Here is a 21,783-nt window from a genome sequence, read left to right on the forward strand (position 1 = left end):
TGCTTATTTAATTGCTACTAGGTAATAATAATGAAGAACTTGTGTAGCAATAGATGATTTTAAAGTAAACATATTTGACAGCAGATGTCTGATTCTTAGACTGGAAGTCTAATATCTTTCAGAAAAAGCACTCCCTAAAACTATCCATTTTGTACCAGTGCTGAACTACTGAGTGATTAAAAGAAGTCATGAGGAACAAAAGGTAATATTTGTTCAGTTACCTATACTATCAAAGGCCTCCTTCCCTGAATCACTGATCAGATTGAGGGGAAAAAAAAGAATAACTTCTTTAGAAGTTTAAAACTTGTAGCATATTTCAATTATAAATTGGCCAACAAATGTGTAAAGTACAGTAATAAACTAATTATACACTACTTTTTTCTGATAAAACCATTTCTTATTTTAAAAAGCAAGAGAGGGACAGCTAGGTGGCACAGTGGATAAAGCACTGGCCCTCAATTCAGGAGGACCTGAATTTGAATCTCACCTCAGACACTTGACACTTACTAGCTGTGTGACCCTGGGCAAGTCACTTAACTCTTATTGCCCTGCAAAAATAAATAAATAATTAGATAGTTATGAAAGGAAGATAATTGATTGAAAGCTTGATAGAAGAAATAAAAACCTTGCCCAAGGAACAGACTCATTGAAAATTAGAATTGACTAAATAGGAGTTAATGATTCCATGAGACAATAAGAAACATTAAAACAAAGTCAAAAGGCTGAAAAATAGTAGCAAATGTAGATTTCTCATGTAAAAATCAAACATACAATTGACTTAAAAAAGAGATCCTGGAGAAATAATTTAAAAACCATTGAATTATTGGAAAGCCATGCCCCAAACTTTAAACAAAACAAAAATCAAAGCCTCAAAATAAGTATGTAAGAATAAGATGGAGGGAAATACACATTTAATAATCATAGTTGTGTATATGAATGAAATGAACTCACCCATAAGACAGGATAAAAGAATGAATTAGAAAGGAGAATCAAACAATATGCTTTTTACAAGTACACTTGAAACATAAATATTCAGTCAGTTAAAATAAGGGGCTTGAGCAAACTCTATGATGCTTCAGCTGAAGTATATAAGGTAAGGGTAGTAATCGTGATTTCAGACAAGAAAACAGCAAAAAGAGACTTAAAGAAATAAACAAAGAAACTGCATTTTGTTGCATGGTTCCATAGACAATGAACATAGTAAACATATGCAGTGAATGGCATTAAAAATAAAAAAGAAATGTTAAATGAGTTAGGGAGAAATAGTAGTAAAACTCTAATGGTGGAATACCTAAATGAACTCCCTTTTAGACCTATGTTAATGTAACCAAAAAAACAAGAAAGAACTTAAGTCACAGAAGGAAATTTTAGAAAAGTTAAATATGCTGGGCATATGGCATTGTTAATAGAAAGGGAATGGAAGGGAGTACATATATTTTCAGCTCTTCATGGTACCTTTATATGTCAGGGAATCTGTCTCCAATGCTTACTCGATTGGCTCCAGGGCCAGAGACTTAAAATGTGTTTGAGTTAATGCAGTTGTCATCTTTGAATGGCTTCCTGGTTACTTGATACCATAAAAAGGCTCATTCCCATGGTTTTTTGTATTTGGAAGAAATCACAAGGCTACAGGAGTCATCGCACTTTTCTTTGCTGATCATATTATTTATTTAAGCAGTCAGGTCAGGAGGCCTTCAAACTGTCTACTCAAGCTAAATGCTGAAATATCCTTGTTGACTATCCTTCCTATGCTATGTAATACAAAGTAGACCTCAACTTGTAAGTGCTTTCTAAATTGTTGTCGATTGACTTTTTTTTGGCAATCCACTGGAAGGTCAGAGAGTTTTAAGGTGTAATTTAATAGGGGATGAAGATTCTAGAATTGTTCCCCTTTTCTACTAGATAATTTCAGAACAGGAACCCTTAACATTTCTGATTATTTTTTCTGTTTCAAAACTGTTTTAAAATTTTTCATCAGTCTTATTACTTTTAGAGTTTTGTTCTTTGTCCCTCATTTTCAGATAGGACCAATAACATCACAGTTGTCTTGACTTTTGGGTAAATTAGATTTAAGTGAGGCAGAGCTACACAAAGTCATAAGTCTCACTCCTTTTTTTTTTTTTAAAGAAACATAATACTGAAGTTTTATTCAATAATCTGTGTGCATCCATTTCTAAACACCATGGGGAAAGTACAAAACCATACAAAAGCAGCAACATATAGACAGTGGGGACTTTCTACAATTAAAAAAAAAAAACCCAACTACAAACTCTGTTCATTCCACTGTGGAATTTTTCATGGAGTAACTTTTTTTTTTTTTAAGAGTGAGGCAATTGGGGTTAAGTGACTTGCCCAGGGTCATACAGCTAGTAAGTGTGTTAAGTGTCTGAGGCCAGATTTGAACTCAGGTACTCCTGACTCCAAGGCCGGTGCTCTATCCACTGCACCACCTAGCTGCCCCCATGGAGTAACTTTTAACCATGAAATTATTTCATTCACAAAACTATTATTTTGTGATAGCACTTCAGCCTTCAGTCATTTTAATTTGGTTCTGATGCCTTCCTCAGACATTTCTGTAAAGGGCAATTCCTTTACTTTGGCCCAAAATGCCTGAATTATTTTTTCACCTTGCTCTCTTTCTTGGTAGCATCTCTTGGCTTCTGGTTCTGTTTCTTCAGATTCTTGAGGTTTTCCAAAATGCTGTAATTCCTCTAGTTCCAGAGCATTTTTCTTGGCATTCTCTATTACATGTTTAGGAAAATTAGCAAGCTCCACAACATGAATCCCAAAACTCTGATCACAGACACCTTTCTTCACTTGATAGAACATAGTTAATGTCTCATCAGTAGTTAATGCTGAAACATGTAGATTATTCAGTGTTGGCAACTGGTCAGCCAATGTTGTCAGTTCATGAAAATGAGTATCAAACATACAGAAGGCACCTATCTTAGTGGCAATGTACTCCGAAATAGCCCATGCTAAGCCAAATCCATCATAGGCAGAAGTCCCTCTTCCCAACTCATCGATGATTATCAGGGAGTCTTTGGTTGCAGACCTGAGAATAGAAGCCATCTCTAGCATTTATGCTATGTCAATCTTTCAGTTGACAATCACCTGCTCCAACTTGAGCCAAGATACAATCCACAATGGATACTTCTGCTGACTCACATGGTACAAAACAGCCAATCTGAGCCATCAGAATTATTACTCCAGTTTGACGAATGTATGTTGATTTACGTCCCATATTGGGGCCAGTAATAATGTGGAACATCTGCTTATTTTTCTCAAAGTTAATGTCATTGGGAATAAGTGAAAAATATGGAACGCTTCATGAATTTGTGTGTCATCCTTGCACAGGGGCCATGCTAATCTTCTCTGTTTTTTTTTTTTTTTTTAGTGATGCAGTTGGGGTTAAGTGACTTGCCCAGGGTCACACAGCTAGTAAGTGTTAAGTGTCTGAGGCTGGATTTGAACTCAGGTCCTCCTGACTCCAGGGCTGGTGCTCTATCCACTGCACCACCTATCTGCCCTGCTAATCTTCTCTGTATCGTTCCAATTTTAGTATATGTGCTGCCAAAGCAAGCACTCAGTCCACCTTCTTGAGTCATTGAAGTCTAGTTGTAGGACAAAAGTCAGTATGATTATCAGTGACCCAGAATGCTGTGGATGACTGTGGCCTCTTATTGCTTGACCAAAGCTCAAAGTTCTCCACAACACCTGCTTGAGCGATGGAACAAATTGTTCTCATCTGCCCATTCTGCTGGGGAAAATCTTCATATGCATGGGGTAGACACCCCCCTAACTCATTGACAGGTTTGAGGCCTGCCATTTGCCCTCACCTTGATATAGTCCATTTGTCTAGATAGTTTATTGGGGGGTAGCTGCTACACTTGCTACAGCTTCTTGGAGCCACATGTGAGAGTGTACACCAAAGGTAGATGAGCAGTATAGAGGGAGGGGAAAGTGAGAGGAAAGAGTGGACTTATTGCCATTTGTGTACCTCCCTTCCCACTGGGAAAATCTTCAGAAGCTATGGCAAGGAGCCAAAGTTGGTGGTATCTAGTTTGGAGATTAATCCATGTGTGCTTGAGGATCTACTGATAGCCTAAGATAAGCTTTTGGGGGATCCCTTCCTTAGAGTAAGAAGATAAATGGAAGAAAACACAAGCAAGAATTACTAAAGGCAATAAAACATGAAGATAAAGATCTACTTATGAATAATTTAGTCTAGTCATTAACTGTGCTTCTAGGTAGGTTACATTCCAGTACAAGTATAGTATAGTAATTAATATGCAGTTCTACTCTGTTTTTCCAAAAGAGACAGTGATATGATGGGGTTGTATTCCTACAAACTAAAGCCTAACTTAAATACACACACACACACATAATTTTCACCAGCATGTAAAAAAAAGTTTTAAATAGTCTTTGTTGAATTCCAAATTCGAATTCTCTTTTCCTCCCTTGGTCCCTCCCTGAGATGGTAAGCACTATTATTTATATATAAACTTCAACAAGGAGGTGGTTAGCATTTTTTATCATGAATCCTCTGAAGTTGTCTTAGATCATTTTATTGCTGAGAATAGCTAAGTCATTCATAATTGTTCATAGTACAGGAATACTTTTCCTGTGTACAATATTCTCCTGGTTCTGCTCACTACACTCAGCATCAGTTCATGTAAGTCTTTGCAGATTTTTCTGAAATCATCCTGCTTATCCTTTCTTATGGCACAATACTATTCCATTACTGTCATATACCACAGCTTGTTTAGACATTCCCCAGTTGATAGGCATTCCCATAATTTCCAATTCTTAGCCACTACAAAAAGAGCTGCTATAAATATTTTTTTTTACAAATAGGTTCTTTTTCCTTCTTTAAAATTCTTTTGGGAAACAGACCTAGTGGTGGTATTGCTGGATCAAAGGATACACACAGTTTGATAGCCCTTTGGCCATAGTTCCAAATTGTTCTCCATAGTAGTTGGATCAGTTTACAACTCCACCAACAATGCATGAGTATCCCAGTTTTCTCACATCCCCTCCAATCTTTATCATTTTCCTTTTCTGCAATATTAGCCTATCTGATAGGTGTGAGGTGGTACCTCAGAGTTGTTTTAATTTAATCTAATCAATAGTGATTTTGAACATTTTTTCATGACTATTGATAGCTTTGATTTCTTTTTCTGAAAACTGCCTGTTGATATCCTTTGACCATTTATCAATTGAGGAAATGACTTATATTTTTGTAAATTTGACTCAGTTCCTGATATATTTGAGAAATGAGGCCTTTATCAAAGATATTTGCTGTAAAAGGTTTTCCCAATTTTCTGCTTTCCTTCTAATTTTGGTTGCTTTGGTTTTGTGCAAAATTTTAAATTTTATATAATCAAAATTAGTCATTTTATATTTCATAATGCTCTCTATCTCTTGCCTTGTCCTAAATTCTTTCCTTCTCCTTGAATCTGGCAGTTAAGCTATTCCATACTCTCCTAATTTGTCTGTAGTATCACCATTTGTGACTAAATCATGAACCAATTTTGACCTTATCTTTTGTATACAGTGAAGATGTTGGTCTATACCTAGTTTCTGCCACACTGTTTTCCAGTTTTCCCAGCACTTTTTGTCAAATAATGAATTTTCATCTCAAAAGCTGAAGTTTAACTTTTGATAGAAATGATCACAGATGAAAAAACATCCAAATAACGCCATAGGAAAATGCCCGGAGCAGCAAAATTTACAGAAGAATGTGCTGAAATCATCTTCTAACCAAGAACGGCTTGGAAGGTCAGAAGGAGGGAGCTGCTGTGCTAATAAAGAAGTTGAGCCCAACCCCACAGTCACCGTGACACAGATCCAGTCCCAGGAAGGCCTCACTAGAGAAGGACACCCCCAGAGCCTCTGAATCAGCTGAAGCACCAGTGTCGTCTGGAACTAAGCTCATAGTCTGGTGAGAGGGCGGAGCCCTGGGCAGGGGGGAGACTACAGGGGTCTATGCTGGTGCAAAGGCAGAACTTGGATTTTACACCCCTACTGAGAACCAGGAGGTAGGCTCAAGTAGCAGTGGCCCGGGTAGGGGAGGGGCACAGGCTCATTGAAGCTAACAACCACAACACATAAAGCTGGTTGATTAGCAAGTTGGTCTAGGGTCATCTAAGGACCAGGGAACAAGCCAGGCTAGTGAAGAACCTGATTCTCTTTAAATCATACCACCTGGGACTTTTTTAGCTTGGGATACTGCAGCCTGGAAACAGTGCCCCACTTTAAGGAGCTAAAAGTCAAGTAAAAGAAAGGCAAGATGAGCCAACAGAGAAAGGTAAGGACCATAGAAAGTTTCTTCAGTAACAAGGAAGACTGAGGGGCACTCTCAGAGGAAGATGTCAACATCAGGGCTCCTATAACTAAAGCTTCCAAGAAAAATATGAATTGGTCTCAGGCCATAGAGGTGATCAAAAAGGACTTTGAAGATAAACTTAGAGAGGTAGAGGAAAAAATGGAAAGAGAAATGAGGGAGGTGCAGGAAAGATACGAGAAAAAAGTCAACAGCTTGAAAAGTCAAATTGGCCAAATGGAAAAGGAGGTACAAAAGCTCTCTGATGAAAATAATTGCCTAAGAATTAGGACTGAACAAATGGAAGCCATTGACTTTATGAGAAACCAAGACACAATAAAGCAAATCCAAATGAATAAAAAAATAGAGGGCAATATGAAATATCTCCTTGGAAAAACTGCTGACCTGGAAAATAGGTCCAGGAGAGATAATTTGAAAATTATTGGTCTACCTGAAAACCATGATCAAGGAAAGAGCTTAGACATTATCTACCAAGATATTCTCAGGGAAAATTGCCCTGAAATTCTAGAAGAAGAAGCTAAAATAGAAATTGAAAGAATCCACCAATCACCTCCAGAAAGAGATCCCAAAAGGAAAACTCCTAGGAATATTATAGCCAAATTCCAGAGCTCTCAGGTCAGGGAGAAAATACTTCAAGCTGCCAAAAAGAAAGAATTCAAGTACTATGGAGCCCCAGTCAGAGTAGCACAAGATCTAGCAGCTTCTACATTAAAGGACCGGAGGGCATGGAATATGATATTCCAAAGGGCAAAGGAAATGGGATTACAACCAAGAATCACCTACCCAGTTAATGACTTCATGAGAAATCAAGACCCAATAAAGCAAATCCACATGAAAGAAAAAATAGCGGGCAATGTGAAATATCTCCTTGGAAAAACAGCTGACCTGGAAAATAGATCCAGGAGAGATAATTTGAAAATTAGTGGACTACCTGAAAGCCATGATCAAATAGAGTTTAGACATCTTCCAAGAAATTGTCAGGGAAAATTGCCCTAATATTCTAAAAGCAGAAGGTAAAATAGAAATGGAAAGAATCCACTGATCACCTCCTGGAAGAGATAGCAAAATGAAAACTCCCAGGAATATATAGCCAAATTCCAGAGCTCCTAGGTCAAGGAGAAAATATTGCAAGTAGCCAGAAAGAAACAGTTGAAGTACTATGTAGCCACAGTCAGGATAACACAAGATCTAGGAGCTTCTACATTAAAGCATCAGAAGGCTTGGAATATGATATTCCAGAGGGCAAAGGAACTGGGATTACAACGAAGAATGACCTACCTAACAAAACTGAATATAATCTTTCAGGGGGAAGAATGGAAATTCAATGAAAGAGGGGACTTTCAGGCATTCGTGATAAAAAGACCTGAACTGAATAGAAAATTTGACTTTCAAATACAAGACCCTAGAGGAGTATAAAAAGGTAAACAGGAAAAAGAAACCATGAGGGACATTAAAAGTTTAAACTGTTCACATTCCTACATGGGAAGGATGATATTTCTAACTCATAAGAACTTTTTCATTATTACTACAGCTGAATGGAGTATACTTAGACAGAGGGCACAGGTATGAGTTGAATATGAAGGAATGATATCTTTAAAGCATTTATCTTTTTATTGGTTTTTTTTGGGGGGGGGCAGTTTGGGTTTCCCAAGGTAGCTGGTGAGTGTCGGGTGTCTGAGGCCAGATTTGGGCTTGGGTCCTCTTGGGTCCAGGACTGGTGCTTTGTCCACTGCATCACCTAACTGCCCCATGTTGATATTTTTTTAAAAATAAAATTAAGGGGGGAGAGGGAAGCACTGGGAAAAAGGGAAAGGGAGAGATGGAATGGGATAAAGTATCTCACATAAAAGAAGCAAGAAAAAGCTTATGGAGTGGAGGGGAAGATGGGGGAGGTGTGGAGGAGTGAGTGAGCCTTGCTCTCAGCAGAATTGGCTCAAAGAGGGAATAACACACACTCAAGTGGATATAGTAATATATCTCACCCTTTGGGAAAGTGGGAGGGGAAGGGGATAAGTAGGGAGGGGTGAAGGAGGGAGGGCAGATTGGGGAGGAAGGCAGGTCGGAGGAGAGGGAAACCAGAAGCAAAACACTTTTGAGGGGGGATAGGGTGAAAGAAGATAGAAAATAGAGTAAATATCAAGAGGCGGGAATAGGATGGAGAGAAATACAGTTAGCAATAATAACTGAAAAAAATTTGAAGCAGAGATTAGGATGGAACACTATTGTGCTGTAAGAAATAAGGAGCAGGATGCTATCAGAAGGACTTATGAAAAATGCAGTCCATCTACAGAGAAAGAACTGATGGTGTCTGAATACAGATTGAAGTATAATTTTTTTGTTTGTTTTTGTTAGTCCCTCTTTCTAAAAATTTTTTGGTCATGTTTTGCATGACTGCACATGTATAACATGTTGAATTCCTTGAGTTCTTAAGGGGGGATGGGGAGGGAGGAAAGAAGAGAATTTGGAACACAAAGTTTTAAAAATTGATGTGAAAATTTGTTTTTACACATAACTTGGGGAAATTAAAAATAAAAACCTCTAATATATAATACACAGGGGAAAAAACAAAAAAGGAAAATGATAGATTAAAAAGTTTTAAATTTTAAAAAATTATTTTAAAAAATTATTAACTCTAAAAAAAGAACTAGCCTAACATGTCTGAGTAGGGAAAGGAGGAAGCTGGAAGGTATATAGGACAGTTTCAGACTTTTAACTATCCAAATGACTTAAAGTGATATTTAATTTAAATTACATGAGCATTTCAAACATTGAAGGAGGGAGACTTTGTATTGTGTTTTCAGTCATACATTCCTCTTCCACCTTCCTTTTCTCTTTTTCTAATCTGCAAATGTAGCACCAGAAATCTTGAGAGATCTTTTATCTGAGGAAATACTTTAAAGTGAAATTAGATTATTGGAAAATTTCCTAAGAATCTGTAATTGCCCTTAGTAGTGTGTTTTATTCTGGGTAACAATTTGTGCTTCTAACTTTAACATTGATTAATAATTTTATGTTCTAATTAATATTTGAGATTACAAAAAATTGATAGTACTGTCCTTTCTTTCAGGGTTGTCTGTGCATTTTGCCAGTATTAAATAAGTGTTCCAATGAAGTTTAAAAGCATTGAGACAGAGAATAATAAGTTTATAATAAATATTTATTTATTGGATTAAATGTCAATAACAGAGTTGGGAACTGAACAAAGGGAGCCCCAGACTCTTTACCTAATCATTTGTTAACAGCATTTCATGATATTCTATGTATTCTAAATAACCATTTGGTACTTAATATCATAATTTCTAAGTAGTATTGGTATGTATTCATACATATTTATGTATGAAGTAGAAATATCACAGTCTCACTTGGATATTTTGATGACAAGTAGATTTTGGATGGCAAGGAAAACCTTGGCATCAGTTAGACAGCAAGATCCTTCTGAAAAGAGATTAATGTTAATTAAAATGGCATCTGAGAAACTTCTGCATATGGTAGCAGCCAAGCCAAGTACACAGTTATTTTTAGAGTATTCTGTTCCCAGAATGACTTAGAAAGATGAATCAATAGTCTGGCTTCTTAAGGTAGTCACTAAACAGATTGGTTCACATCTTCAGAGGTAGTGAATGCTTTGAAAGCAAATCACTGCCCAAGCCAAGGACATCTAAGAATTTTTTGTAAAAAAAAAAATCCATTCATATAGTACTTACTTTGAAAGAAAATGTGTCAGATATTTTAAAAAATAGAGTTTGCCTCACCTTTGGAATGAATTCATTGTATATGATTGTATAATTTACTTTTTTCTTCCCTACCTTCATATTGTTAGGCCCAGGACTGGTTAAAAAAGCTATCTCACTGATTGCACCTATCAAGGAATTTTGTATTATCTTAAGAATAGGAGATACCTTCTTGTAAGACAGCTTTTAGTTAATTTTCTTTACCAAATCAAATGCTTTTTCATTATCACTAAATATAGTTGGATCTTATATTCCATGTAACTTTCAGTCAGTTATGTGATAGTGATTGTTCTGCAATGTGAAGTGATTGTTTCAGAAAGCTTGTTTGTTCCCTTCTCATAGTTGTATAAATGATGCCCCCAGTATGACTGTAGATTTATAAAGACTTCATGGAGATGAGGAAATAGTCATATGGGTTAGTAGTTAATGATTGCTTTTCAGGGGTGTTCATTTTCCTAATCATTATCTTTGCAATTTAAGATTTCATAAGAAAAAAGCTTAGTGCTTTCAGAATCATATGACTTCCTTTAGGATGGATTCCTTTTGTTTGTACTCAATTTGGTTCACCTGTTCTTTCTATCTTAAATTTCTTTAGTAACATTTCCAATTCCCTATAGAGAAGATGTGTAGAGAACTGAATTCAAATGGTTCCACTGTCAGTAGATAAGGAAAGATTAAGGGCCATGGCATAGATAATCCAGAGAAGGAAGTAATATTCCTAATGTATAGGTCTTATCCATGCCACTCCCCTCTCCAAAAGCACCTGAAGGACTCTGGGGAGGAGAGGATCCAGGACAGAAAGGGTGTGGCTTTGGCAAGGAAAAATTAATTTCATTTCTAATGAAGTGGTATCCCATAAAAGGAATAAAGGTTACTGAGGGATAACATCTGAGGACAGCCTAGAAGTTACAGTAGGGAAACAAGAAATATGTTTATTCTTTATCCATCGAGTTTAAATGGCAGTGTTAGGATGGATGAAAGAAAATGGTATGGTAAAATGGTAGAGTGTTCAGGGATGCAGTGACTTCCAGAAAGTATTAGGTTTCTATGTATGTATTATCAGAAGAGATTTAGGATAAAGAAATGTTTGTTAATGTTAGGGTAGTGGTTATAGAAAACATGATGGAAAGTGAGGGTTGAGAAAGGTGGACATTTGGAGTCACAAATCTGGAGGTCAGGGGCAGCTAGGTGGCACAGTGGATAAAACCGGCCCTGGATTCAGGAAGATTCAAATCCGGCCTCAGACACTTGACACTTACTAACTGTGTGACCCTGGGCAAATCACTTAAACCCAATTTCCTCGCCCCCCCCCAAAAAAAAAATGCAAACAAACAAATCTGGCTTTCAAATCCTGTCAGAGCCTCTTATTAGATTATAGATGGGCAAGCCAGTTAAGCCATTGAGACCTCATTTTCTTCATTAGTAAAATGTCATAGATGGGCTAAGATAATAACCTTGATCCTTACAACTAGGGGACTACTGGAGATGGCTTCAGATGTTTTAAGGCAATTGGGGTTAAGTGATTTGCCCAGGCTCACACAGCTAGTTAGGGTCTGAGGTGAGATTTGAACTCAGGTCCTCCTGACTCCAGGGCCAGTATACTGAGCCACCTAGTTGCCCTATTGTAATGATTAGGTGAGGAGGCAGCTAGATGGTGCAGTGGATAAAGCACTGGATTCAGGAGGATTCAAATCAGGCCTCAGACACTTGACACTTACTAGCTGTGTGACACCGGGGAAGTCACTTAACCCTCATTGTCCTGTCCCCCCCCAAAAAATGATTAGGTGAGAGATAAGAGTTTGATAAACACTTGTCTGAGGTTCCCAACCTCCAAGGTCCTATAATGGTGTAGGACAGCACCAGTAAGTATGTTTACTCTCAAACACCAGAAAAAAAAAGGCTTACACCAGAAAGATCAGGCAGGTATCTTGGTTGAAAGCAATAACCAGTGAACAGGTAGCCAAGGATCAGAGCAGCTTGCATACCCTGCCAGTGGAACAACACGTACTTGGCTTCTGCTAGGACCTAGTATCTAAGGTACTGGTGTTGCTTAGGTTCAGTATGAAGTCTAATTTTGAGGAAACTTGATGACACTGGAAGACTGAGGAATTGGTACTTTCTTCAAGACAGTTTAGTAAAACAGGGTGGAGTAGCTGTCACCTTGACACTTGGAATTAGATTTAGGAAGAAGAGGTCTATACATCTGCATTGGTCCTTTAACTAGAACCCTCCCCTCCCAGATCCAGTGATGGAAAAGGAAAAAGAAGGTGATAAATAGGGGTTAAAAGTTAAGTATGTTATATAAATTATTATGGGACTAGATTATTTCTAGCTAAATTATTGGGGGGGTGGGGCAGCCAGGTAGCCAGTGGATAAAGCACTGGCCCTGGATTCAGGAAGACCTGAGTTTAAATCTGACCTCAGACACTTGACACTTACTAACTGTGTGACCCTGGGCAAGTCACTTAACCCCCATTGCCCTGCAAAAAAACAAAAAGAAAAAAGAAAAGAAAAAAACAAATTAGAAAATACTTAGATTTTAAATGGCTTTCCTTAATATGGTAAATGGTATCTTTCCAAAAACAAGAGCAAGTATTATATATTATGCTCATAAACTCAAGGCATTACACTGGGGATAGAGGTCAAACAAGGATGTTCACTGTCACCAGTACTATTAAATATGGTACTTGAAAGGAACAGCTATAGTAATGATTAAATAAGTAAATTGAAGAAATTAATATGGGCAAAGAGGGAATATACATACATATATACTTACATGTGTATGTACATAGTGAAGCTGATATGATGGGTTTTTTCAGGGAAACTTGAATATCAGAATTAATTGAAATAATAATAATATTACTTCAGGAAAGCTTTGGTATGCAGCTGCTTCAAATTAAAATTAAAAGCTTTTGCACAAACAAGTCCAGGGCTAATAAGATTAAAAGAGAGACACTTAACACTGGGGGTGGGGTGGGGGGAGGGATCTTTTCTGCATGTTTCTCTTTTAAAAGTCTCATTTTCAAGATATGTATTGGTGGTGCAAATTTATGTGAATCAGAACCACTTCCTAATTAATAAATTGTCAAAGGACATGGGTAGACAGTTTTCAAGGGAAGAAACCCATGTTATCTATAGCCACGTGAAAAAGTGCTACAAATCATGAATAATTAGAAAAAATAAAAAGGAAAAGGATCCAAATTTACAAAAATATTTATAGTAACTCTTTTTGTAGTGACAAAGTGGAAATTAAACCTGAACACTTGTATGAACTGATTCAGAGTGAAGTCATCAGAACCAGGAGAACAATTTCTACAATAATACTATAAAAATAAAGGCATATTAAAGACTTAATAACTCAGATTAATGCAGTCATTACCCATTACAAATAATTATGGGAGGGGGCAGCTAGGTGGTGCAGTGGATAGAGCACTGGCCCTGCATTCAGGAGGACCTGAGTTCAAATCTGGCCTCAGACACAACAATTACTAGCTGTGTGACCCTGGGCAAGTCACTTAACCCCAATTGCCTCACCAAAAAACAAAAAACAAAAACAAAAAACAAAAAAAACAAATAATTATGGGAAATAGAGGAAGTCAAGGTTAGATCTCAGGTGCAGCTACCTGATAACTGAACCAGACAAACAGTGTCAAACCTCTTAAGAATGCTTTATACTAGACTAATGATGCCTATTTTTTTGTTGTTCTTGTTCTGAAATCCTCTTTCAATACTACAAAAAAAAAATCTGTTGTGAACCCCCGAGGATAATTTTAAAGATTACTTATAATATTGTTTTATATTGATTCATTAAGTGCTTATAACTTTTGCACTCTAAAACTCCCCAATTAAAATTTGTATTATATAATAATAAAATATAATATTGTACTCTACCTATCATTATGAAAATATATTATGAAATAATTACAAATATTTTACATAGGACATTCTGTAAAAATTAATGTAACAATTTAAATTTATCCAGGAAAGCCTAATATGCTTATATCTGTAAGATTTTATATTACATTTCTTTATTTTGTACATTTTGTTCATTTAAAAACTTGCAAGATCAAAGAATGACTCAGTGGATAGAGCACTTGACCTGGAATCGGGAAGACTTATCTTTATTAGTTAAATTCTGGCCTCAGGTACTTAGTAGCTTTGTGACCCTGCATAGGTCACTTAACCTTGTTTGCCTCAATTTCTTATCTGTAAAATGAGATGGAGAAGGATATGGCAAACCATTACAATATCTTTGCCAAGAAAACCCCAAAATAGGGTAATGAAGAGTTGGACACGAGTGAAACTACCAACAACAAAGACAAGAATAGTAACATAAAGGAAAGATAAATTTAAATAGGATAACAGCCTTAATAGTACAATGAAAGACAATATTAAGTTTGTTTGTGTAGAAAATTTGTGATGGTCTGCGATATTGTAATATGGCTTAAATGGTGCATGCCCAGTTATCATGGTTTTCAAACAGAGGTTTTGCACTGCAAAAGCTTAAATGTTCCTAACATCTTCATCACATGATTACAAAATTGATAAGATTTAAATCCAAGTTAACAAATGGGAATGGGGGTTCTTGTACAGTGTACAGAACACAAATGAGGATACATGCATATGCCTGACCATTTGTTAGGAATTAGTTTGTGCTCAAATGTTGAAACCTTATGACAATTGGAAAATAATTTTATGATAGTAATTTATAAAATTTAAAATACTATAAATATGTCAGCTGTTGTTATTTTTTTATTTTCTAAATGTCATAAAGTAAGTAGTATATTTTGTATGTGGCACGTTGCCTGAAAACAAAAATTAAAGATATGGAAATTTCTTTGTTAGAGAGAGATTTTAGTATAGTAATAGATTGAGAAGCCTGTGCTTTACTGGTAAAGTCTGTTTTTTGGTTTTTGTTTGTTTTTGTTTGTTTTTTGTTTTTTGCTAATATGAGCATTACTTCTTCCTATAGTCCTATAAATAAAGAAGGTGGAACTCCATCAATTTGTTACTGGACACAGAGGTCTAACATAGAAATATCAAAATTGTTGGTAGATTTAAATGATCCAGGTGAACTAATGCCAAGATATCAATTTGTATTTAATAGAATTAAAGGTGACAGAGGTGGCAATAAGACTGATATGATAATAAGAACTTTCTGTGTATATAACTGGATTGGAAAATATTATATAAAACTAAGTAGACTGATAGTAGTAAAAAGTATTTTTACAAGTTGTTATTTAGTGTTGTATTCTCAAATAAGTTTGGGAAAAAAAATTTTACTCCAAATTTCTAACCATAACTGTGGAGGGGCAGCTTGGTGGCACAGTGGGTAAAGCACCAGCCCTGGATTCAGGAGTAACTGAGTTCAAATCTGGCCTCAGACACTTGACACTTACTAGCTGTGTGACCCTGGGCAAGTCACTTAACCCCCAATACCCAGCAAAATAAAAAATAAAAAAAATAACAGTGTTACTCACCCTTTTAACATATTGTTGAGATGACACCAAAATTTTGAAAGATGAAGATGAAACATGTTTCTCTTTGACTATTGTTCTATTCCATCCATTCATTGACTTTTCTAAGAAAACAGCATACTGTTTTCTTGGCATTGGGATGCTATTTTTCATAATAATTTTTTTGCCATATCTAATATGAAGTTTGTAGGTTTGTTTTTATTTGTTGTTGGGAGGATCAAAATATCAGAGACAGAGACAGAGATTACCTATAGACATCTATCTTATCAAAATTCCATTAGTGGGCATTCATTTATTCAATAAATATTCATTGAACATCCATTATGTGCAAACAAATGTGAGATAACTCTCATAGAACTCATAGTCTAGTTAGGAACATTGAAAAATTTTGTATAGTTGCATATGAATGAATGAACGAATGAACTAATGAATGAATGAAAAGTCATTAATATTAAGTACTTATTGTGTGCAAGGCATGTGTTAAGCAATTATGAAAATAATATAAATGACCTATTTTACTGGTGATTATAGTGATATTGTATATCCCAAGGATTAAGTTTAATTTCCTTTTTAAAATTTCATTTTGTTATTTCTTATTATATGATTTTTCTGAAATATTTGAAAGTCCATTCATTATATATTAATTAAGTGCTTTTTATCTGTTTAGGACTTTTCTAGGCACAATAGACACAATAGAAGTATGATGTATTACTTGCTTCAAAAAGCTTAGGATCTTAGTGTTAGAAACAGAACTTGTATGAAATAATTATAAAATAATATTAAGCAATTTATGATCAAAGTTTAGGTGGCATAGATTATTATTTTAAAATTTGAATTATAAAGAACTCAAACATTTTTAGCATAGAAGTAAATATCTGACTTTAGATCTATAGTATAGACCCTTCATAAGCACCTTAATATTAAATTCTTCAGGGAATTTGCTTAACAATCTTGTCCAGAATTCTGAGTCAAATATTATTTCAGCAGTGATTGTTATACACATTTGAAGGATTTCAGTTACCCTTTTCTATAAGGTCAAATTTATTCAACTATCCTAAAATTCAAAATTAATTTGGAAGGGAAAATTATTTTTGAATTTACAGTTGAAATCTGTCAATCTATATTCATAGTATAAGATATGCAGTGACGTCCATTTCACATATCATTGTAATGCCCAGTGCTTTTTAAAAGCTCACGTTGATAGACTACTTTTCTCTCTGGAAAAATTTCAGATCCACAGAAATAGGCATGATACTAAGTTGGTGAAATAATGTGAGTAATAAATAAGAATAAAGAGGAAAAAAGGAACAGGAGCAAGTTGCTCTGTGGAACTTAGTTTCTCTGAGGCTGTTTGTGAGTCAATTTTTTTTCTTTCATTATTTCTAGAATTTATTTGCTAAGTTAGATCTGTTCAATTTCATATCCCTTATATTGCCCTTTCTCTTTTATCTGGTTAGTATAATCAGAATGACCTTGTCATTAGCCATGTTATCATTTAGTCAATCTGTTAATTCATCAGACTGTTATTTGTATGGTTCAGTTTCCCCCTCCTCAATTTCAGTGGACACTTATTAAGCCATCTGCCACCTGCCTTTCAGAGTAGAAGTGATTTGTCATTGAATTGATATGTGGTAATATTTATCTGGAAGTCTGGGACTACCATTTTTTTCTGACTTTGTAAAACTGGATTCCAGTGACAGTAATGTGTGTATGTAAAAGTGTCAGTAGCATGATCTATATGCACTATAAAATAGATTTTAAAATCATACCAACGGTTCCTTTGTTATGCACTAAATTAGTAGTATCCATACTTTCTTGATTATGCATTCCTCTCCTTAAACATATTTTTATCACAGCCATATAGTACACATATACATATGTATAAAGTATATTCATGTGTATTATAAAACATACAAAAAGAGCATTATTTAAAGATTAGATTATTGTGAAATTAAGATTTTAGGTTAATTTTATCTTATGGATATGATATGAAATCTGTGTTGATTAAATCAGTTATTTATATAGTTAAATAATAATATTAAAATAATATTTTATTGAGAGGCAAAATTGAATATGTTCCATTGTTTTTTAATACAATTTAATTTTGTGATAGTAATTAGAAGATCTGGTTCCAAGCTACACTGAAATTTAATGGATGTCAGAGCTAAAAAAGAAAGCCTCACTGGATATAAAATAAAGGGAAGTGCATTGTTGCCTACACTTGCTGAATTGTGATACTCCTTTTTTAACCTATTAACCAATAATATGTATTTTTTGTTGAAGTTCAGCCAGTAGGTTTCCATCTTCCTTAATGTCATTTAGTTTTTCTGATACACTAGTTGGAAGATGTTGCATTTTATATTTTCCATATTTTCTTATATACTGTTCTTGATTTTGAGAGTATTTTCTTCTCCCAATTTCAGGTTGGGTGGGACTATATCGGCTTACAAGATAGTACCAGATGAAATAGAAGAAATCAAGGTATAGTATAATATCCTTCCATTCTGCAAAAAATAGTAGGCTTGGGGAAGCAAGGAAAAAATTTCCTCCTTTAAAAAAAAAAAGATTAGAATTACTGAGTATGTTGAACCCTTATTGAATTCCTAATTAATGTTAATTTTTGAAGAGGCCACAAAGTTATTATTCATCATCTGACTTCATTTAACTATCTGAAATGATCTTTAAAGAGAAATTATAATAAATATAAAAAGGAATTATTCACTTTATATGAAAATTTATAAATTGGGGGCATAATAACTTTAGAAGAGGCACTTCAGCTGGAGGTGCATAACAGATCAAACAAAAACTTCTCTGCTAAGGATATTTCCTACTTAGTATTATTAATAGGCTAAAATGGTTAGTTATAAATACGGGTAAATATTTAAATTATGCATGTGAAAATAAGTGGGAAAAATCCCTCACCTTTTTTGCCTAGTCTGAGAAAGTTTCATAGAGACTAAGAGCCCTGTTATAGGCTTAAAATGGTAAAGAAACAATATAAGAAAAAATACTAAAACTAATTTTCATTATATATCAGTTCCTTTTTCCTTTGTCATACTAAAGCATAACTCAAATTTCAAGTAATTCTTACTGCCTTCGAAAAAATATGTAACCAATTATGCTATTTTCAACACATATAGTTGTCAGTTAATGGGAGAAAAGTGTCCTGGTACCCTAAAACTTGAAATACTATAGTATTTATTTCTCCTAAATTTTGTTTCAAATTCTTTCCTTTGAATAGATTTATTATTATTTAAAAAGAAGTTCACTTTAAGGATAGCAGTACTCAAAGACCTTGTTATTAAAGTAGGAGTAAATTATAATTCTTTTTTGTTTTTTTTGTTTTTTTGTTTTTTAGTGAGGCAGTTGGGGTTAAGTGACTTGCCCAGGGTCACACAGCTAGTAAGTGTCAAGTGTCTGAGGCCAGATTTGACTCCTGACTCCAGGGCCGGTGCTCTATCCACCGCACCACCTAGCTGCCCCGAATTATAATTCTTAAATAGCATTTGCATCTATCCTGCTGATGATTTAGAGAGACGGTGTTTATTTTCTTTCCCAGGCCTTAGTCCTACTACCTTCTCCACTGGAAATTTTGGGGATTTAAAAAATGTGTTAGGAAAAATTGAATATTCTTTGTGAATATGTCATAACTGCTTCTTTAATCTCTCCTTGAACCTTGTGGCAAAAATATTTTTGGAGAAAACACTGGATTTGAAATAAGAGAACTTTACAGAAAATTCTTAATACTAATATGACCTTGGATAAGTTATATCTCTTCCTGTGCCTTGGTTTTCTCATCCATAAAATAGAATTAGAATAAATTATCTAATATTTGTGTATATGTCATCCAGAAAGAAAAAAACACATTTTAGCACTTCACAATTACTAGATGATTTGATTATGTTTTCATATTACTTTAATGGGATCCCTTTTGAACAAAGTAAGAATAATGATAACTTAAACATAAACATGCTTCTTTTCTCTCTCCTTTTCTGATAATATATGAATCTTAGTCATAATTCTTCATATGAACTGTACCAAACTAGTTTATAACTTTATTTTATCTGAGGCAGCTAAGTGGGATAGCGAAGAGAGAATGTCAGAAGTGGAGTCATGAAGACTTGCCTTTGATCCTTACTAGTTGTGTGCATCTGAGCAATTGCCATAGCATCACCTCCCCTCCTGAACTCCTCCCCTTGCTTCCCTCACCACAGACACACTCAGTTTCCTCACCTATAAAATTAGAATAATTATAGCACTTACCTCACAGAGTTGTTGGGAGGTTCGAATGAAATAACACATGTAACATGCTTTGAAAACTGTACAATGCTATATAAATGTTAGTTATTACATAAAGTGTTTCATGGAAAATAAACTATAAACACATATAGATATATATATATATACACATATGTGTATTTTATATAAAATAAACTATAAGCCTAATCAATTCAAACATAGGATTAATACAAAATACTGATGTTGTTTAATACTAAGAAATGCAATTGAACATGTTTCAATTATACTATCACAAGTAATTGATCAAAATAAATAGAAATTTGTGATATGAAATATCTTTTAAATTTAATTTTCTTAAATGTTAGTTAAATCTCCAGTATCAACTAGAAGAAATTTTAATAATGAAAAAATCAAAGTCTAGAGAGGTTATGACTTGCCCAAAGTCACCTCATAAGTTAGTTACAGCATTATTTAAAAGGAAGCCTGACAGAATTATATCAATTATATCTACCACCTAGGAGATATAATCTTGATACCTCTAATTAACCTCAAATATTTATTTGAACCCTGAAAATTTTTATTACAGCCTGAAGTTAATGGGGATTGGAACTTCATTTGTTTTCAATTGTAGACAAACCTAAGTTTTTAGATGTCGAAGTTGTGTTTGTTACGATACCATCAATAACCTTTCCTTATCCCAGGGGAAGAGCAACACCTAAACTACCTTAAGATGATTCTACCCTATGGCCAAACTTCTTTAGTCATTTCAGTTGTGTCCAACTCTTCATGAGCCCATTTGGGGTTTTCTTGTCAAAGATACTGGAGTAGTTTGCCATTTCCTTTTGTAACTCATTTTACATATAAAGAAACTGAAGCAAACAGGGTTAAGTGACTTACCCAGGGTCACACAGCTAGTGTCTTAGGCCAGAATTGAACTCAGGAAGATGAGTTTTCCTGGCATTCAGGCCCATTACTCTATCCATTGCTCCATCTAGCTGCCCCTCTCTGCCAAGTACTCTTCTAGTCACCAAGAAAGAGCATCTTTTAAAAAAATGTAAATAGTATTTTATTTTTCCAATTACATGTAAAGATAGTTTTCAACATTCATTTTTATAAGATTTTAACTTCCAAATTTTTCTCCCTCCCAAGACATCAATCTAATACAGGTTATACATGTACAAACATGATAAACCTATTTCCACATTAGTCATGTCGTGAAACAAGAATGAGAACAAAAGGCAAAAGCAGGAAGAAAAAAGTTAAAATAGCATGTTTCAATCTGCATTCAGATTCCATCAGTGCTTTCTCTGAATGTGGATAGCATTCTCCTTCATGAGTCTTTTGGAATTGTCTTAGATTATTGTATTGCTGAGAAAAACCGGTCTATCATAGTTTATCATCACACAATGTTGCTGTTACTTTGTACAATGTTCTGGTTCAGCTTATTTCACTCAGCATTAATTCATGTAAGTCCAGGTTTTTCTGAAATCTGCCTGTTCATCATTTCTTATAGCATAGTAGTATTCCATTATATTCATATACCACAACTTGTTTAGCCATCTCCCAATTGATGGGCAGCCACTCAATTTCCAATTCTTTGCCATTCCAAAAAGAGCTTCTATAAATATTTGTATACAAATAGGTTCTTTTCCCTTCTTTATGATCTCTTTGGGACACAGACCTAGTAGTGAGTGTTACTGCTATGTCAAAGGGCATGCATAATTTGATTACCCTTTGGACAAAGTTCCAAATTGCTCTCCAGAATGGTTGGATCAGTTCACAACTCCACCAACAATGCTTTAGTGTTCCAATTTTCCCATATCTTCTCCAACATTTATCCTTTTCCTTTTCTGTCATATTCACCAATCTGACAGATGTGAGGTAGTACCTCAGAGTTCTGTTAATTTGTTTTTATTTGATTAGTAGCGACTTAAAACCATTTTAATATGATTATAGCTAGCTTTAATTCCTTCATCTGATAACTGCCTGT

At 34.9% G+C, this 21,783-nt stretch overlaps 1 protein-coding gene, 1 non-coding gene and 1 pseudogene across 18 annotated transcripts in view; 1 reads left to right on the forward strand and 2 right to left on the reverse strand.

Annotated features, from left to right (window-relative positions):
- The window catches only part of GPHN (gephyrin), a 757,220-nt gene that overhangs the window by 256,475 nt on the left and 478,962 nt on the right, over positions 1-21,783 (forward strand). For all 17 annotated transcript variants that reach the window (XM_043986983.1, XM_043986980.1, XM_043986981.1 and 14 more), the window contains one exon: positions 17,978-18,035. In XM_043986983.1, the coding sequence (XP_043842918.1) occupies positions 17,978-18,035 (58 nt within the window). The remainder of the gene's footprint in view (positions 1-17,977; positions 18,036-21,783) is intronic.
- On the reverse strand, positions 3,313-3,418 carry LOC122744938. Its single transcript, XR_006355268.1, has one exon. It is a non-coding gene; the product is annotated as a U6 spliceosomal RNA (small nuclear RNA).
- Positions 3,527-3,586, reverse strand: LOC122745027 (annotated as a pseudogene).

This window comes from Dromiciops gliroides, chromosome 2, assembly GCF_019393635.1.
Source record: "Dromiciops gliroides isolate mDroGli1 chromosome 2, mDroGli1.pri, whole genome shotgun sequence".
Lineage (NCBI taxonomy): Eukaryota > Metazoa > Chordata > Mammalia > Microbiotheria > Microbiotheriidae > Dromiciops > Dromiciops gliroides.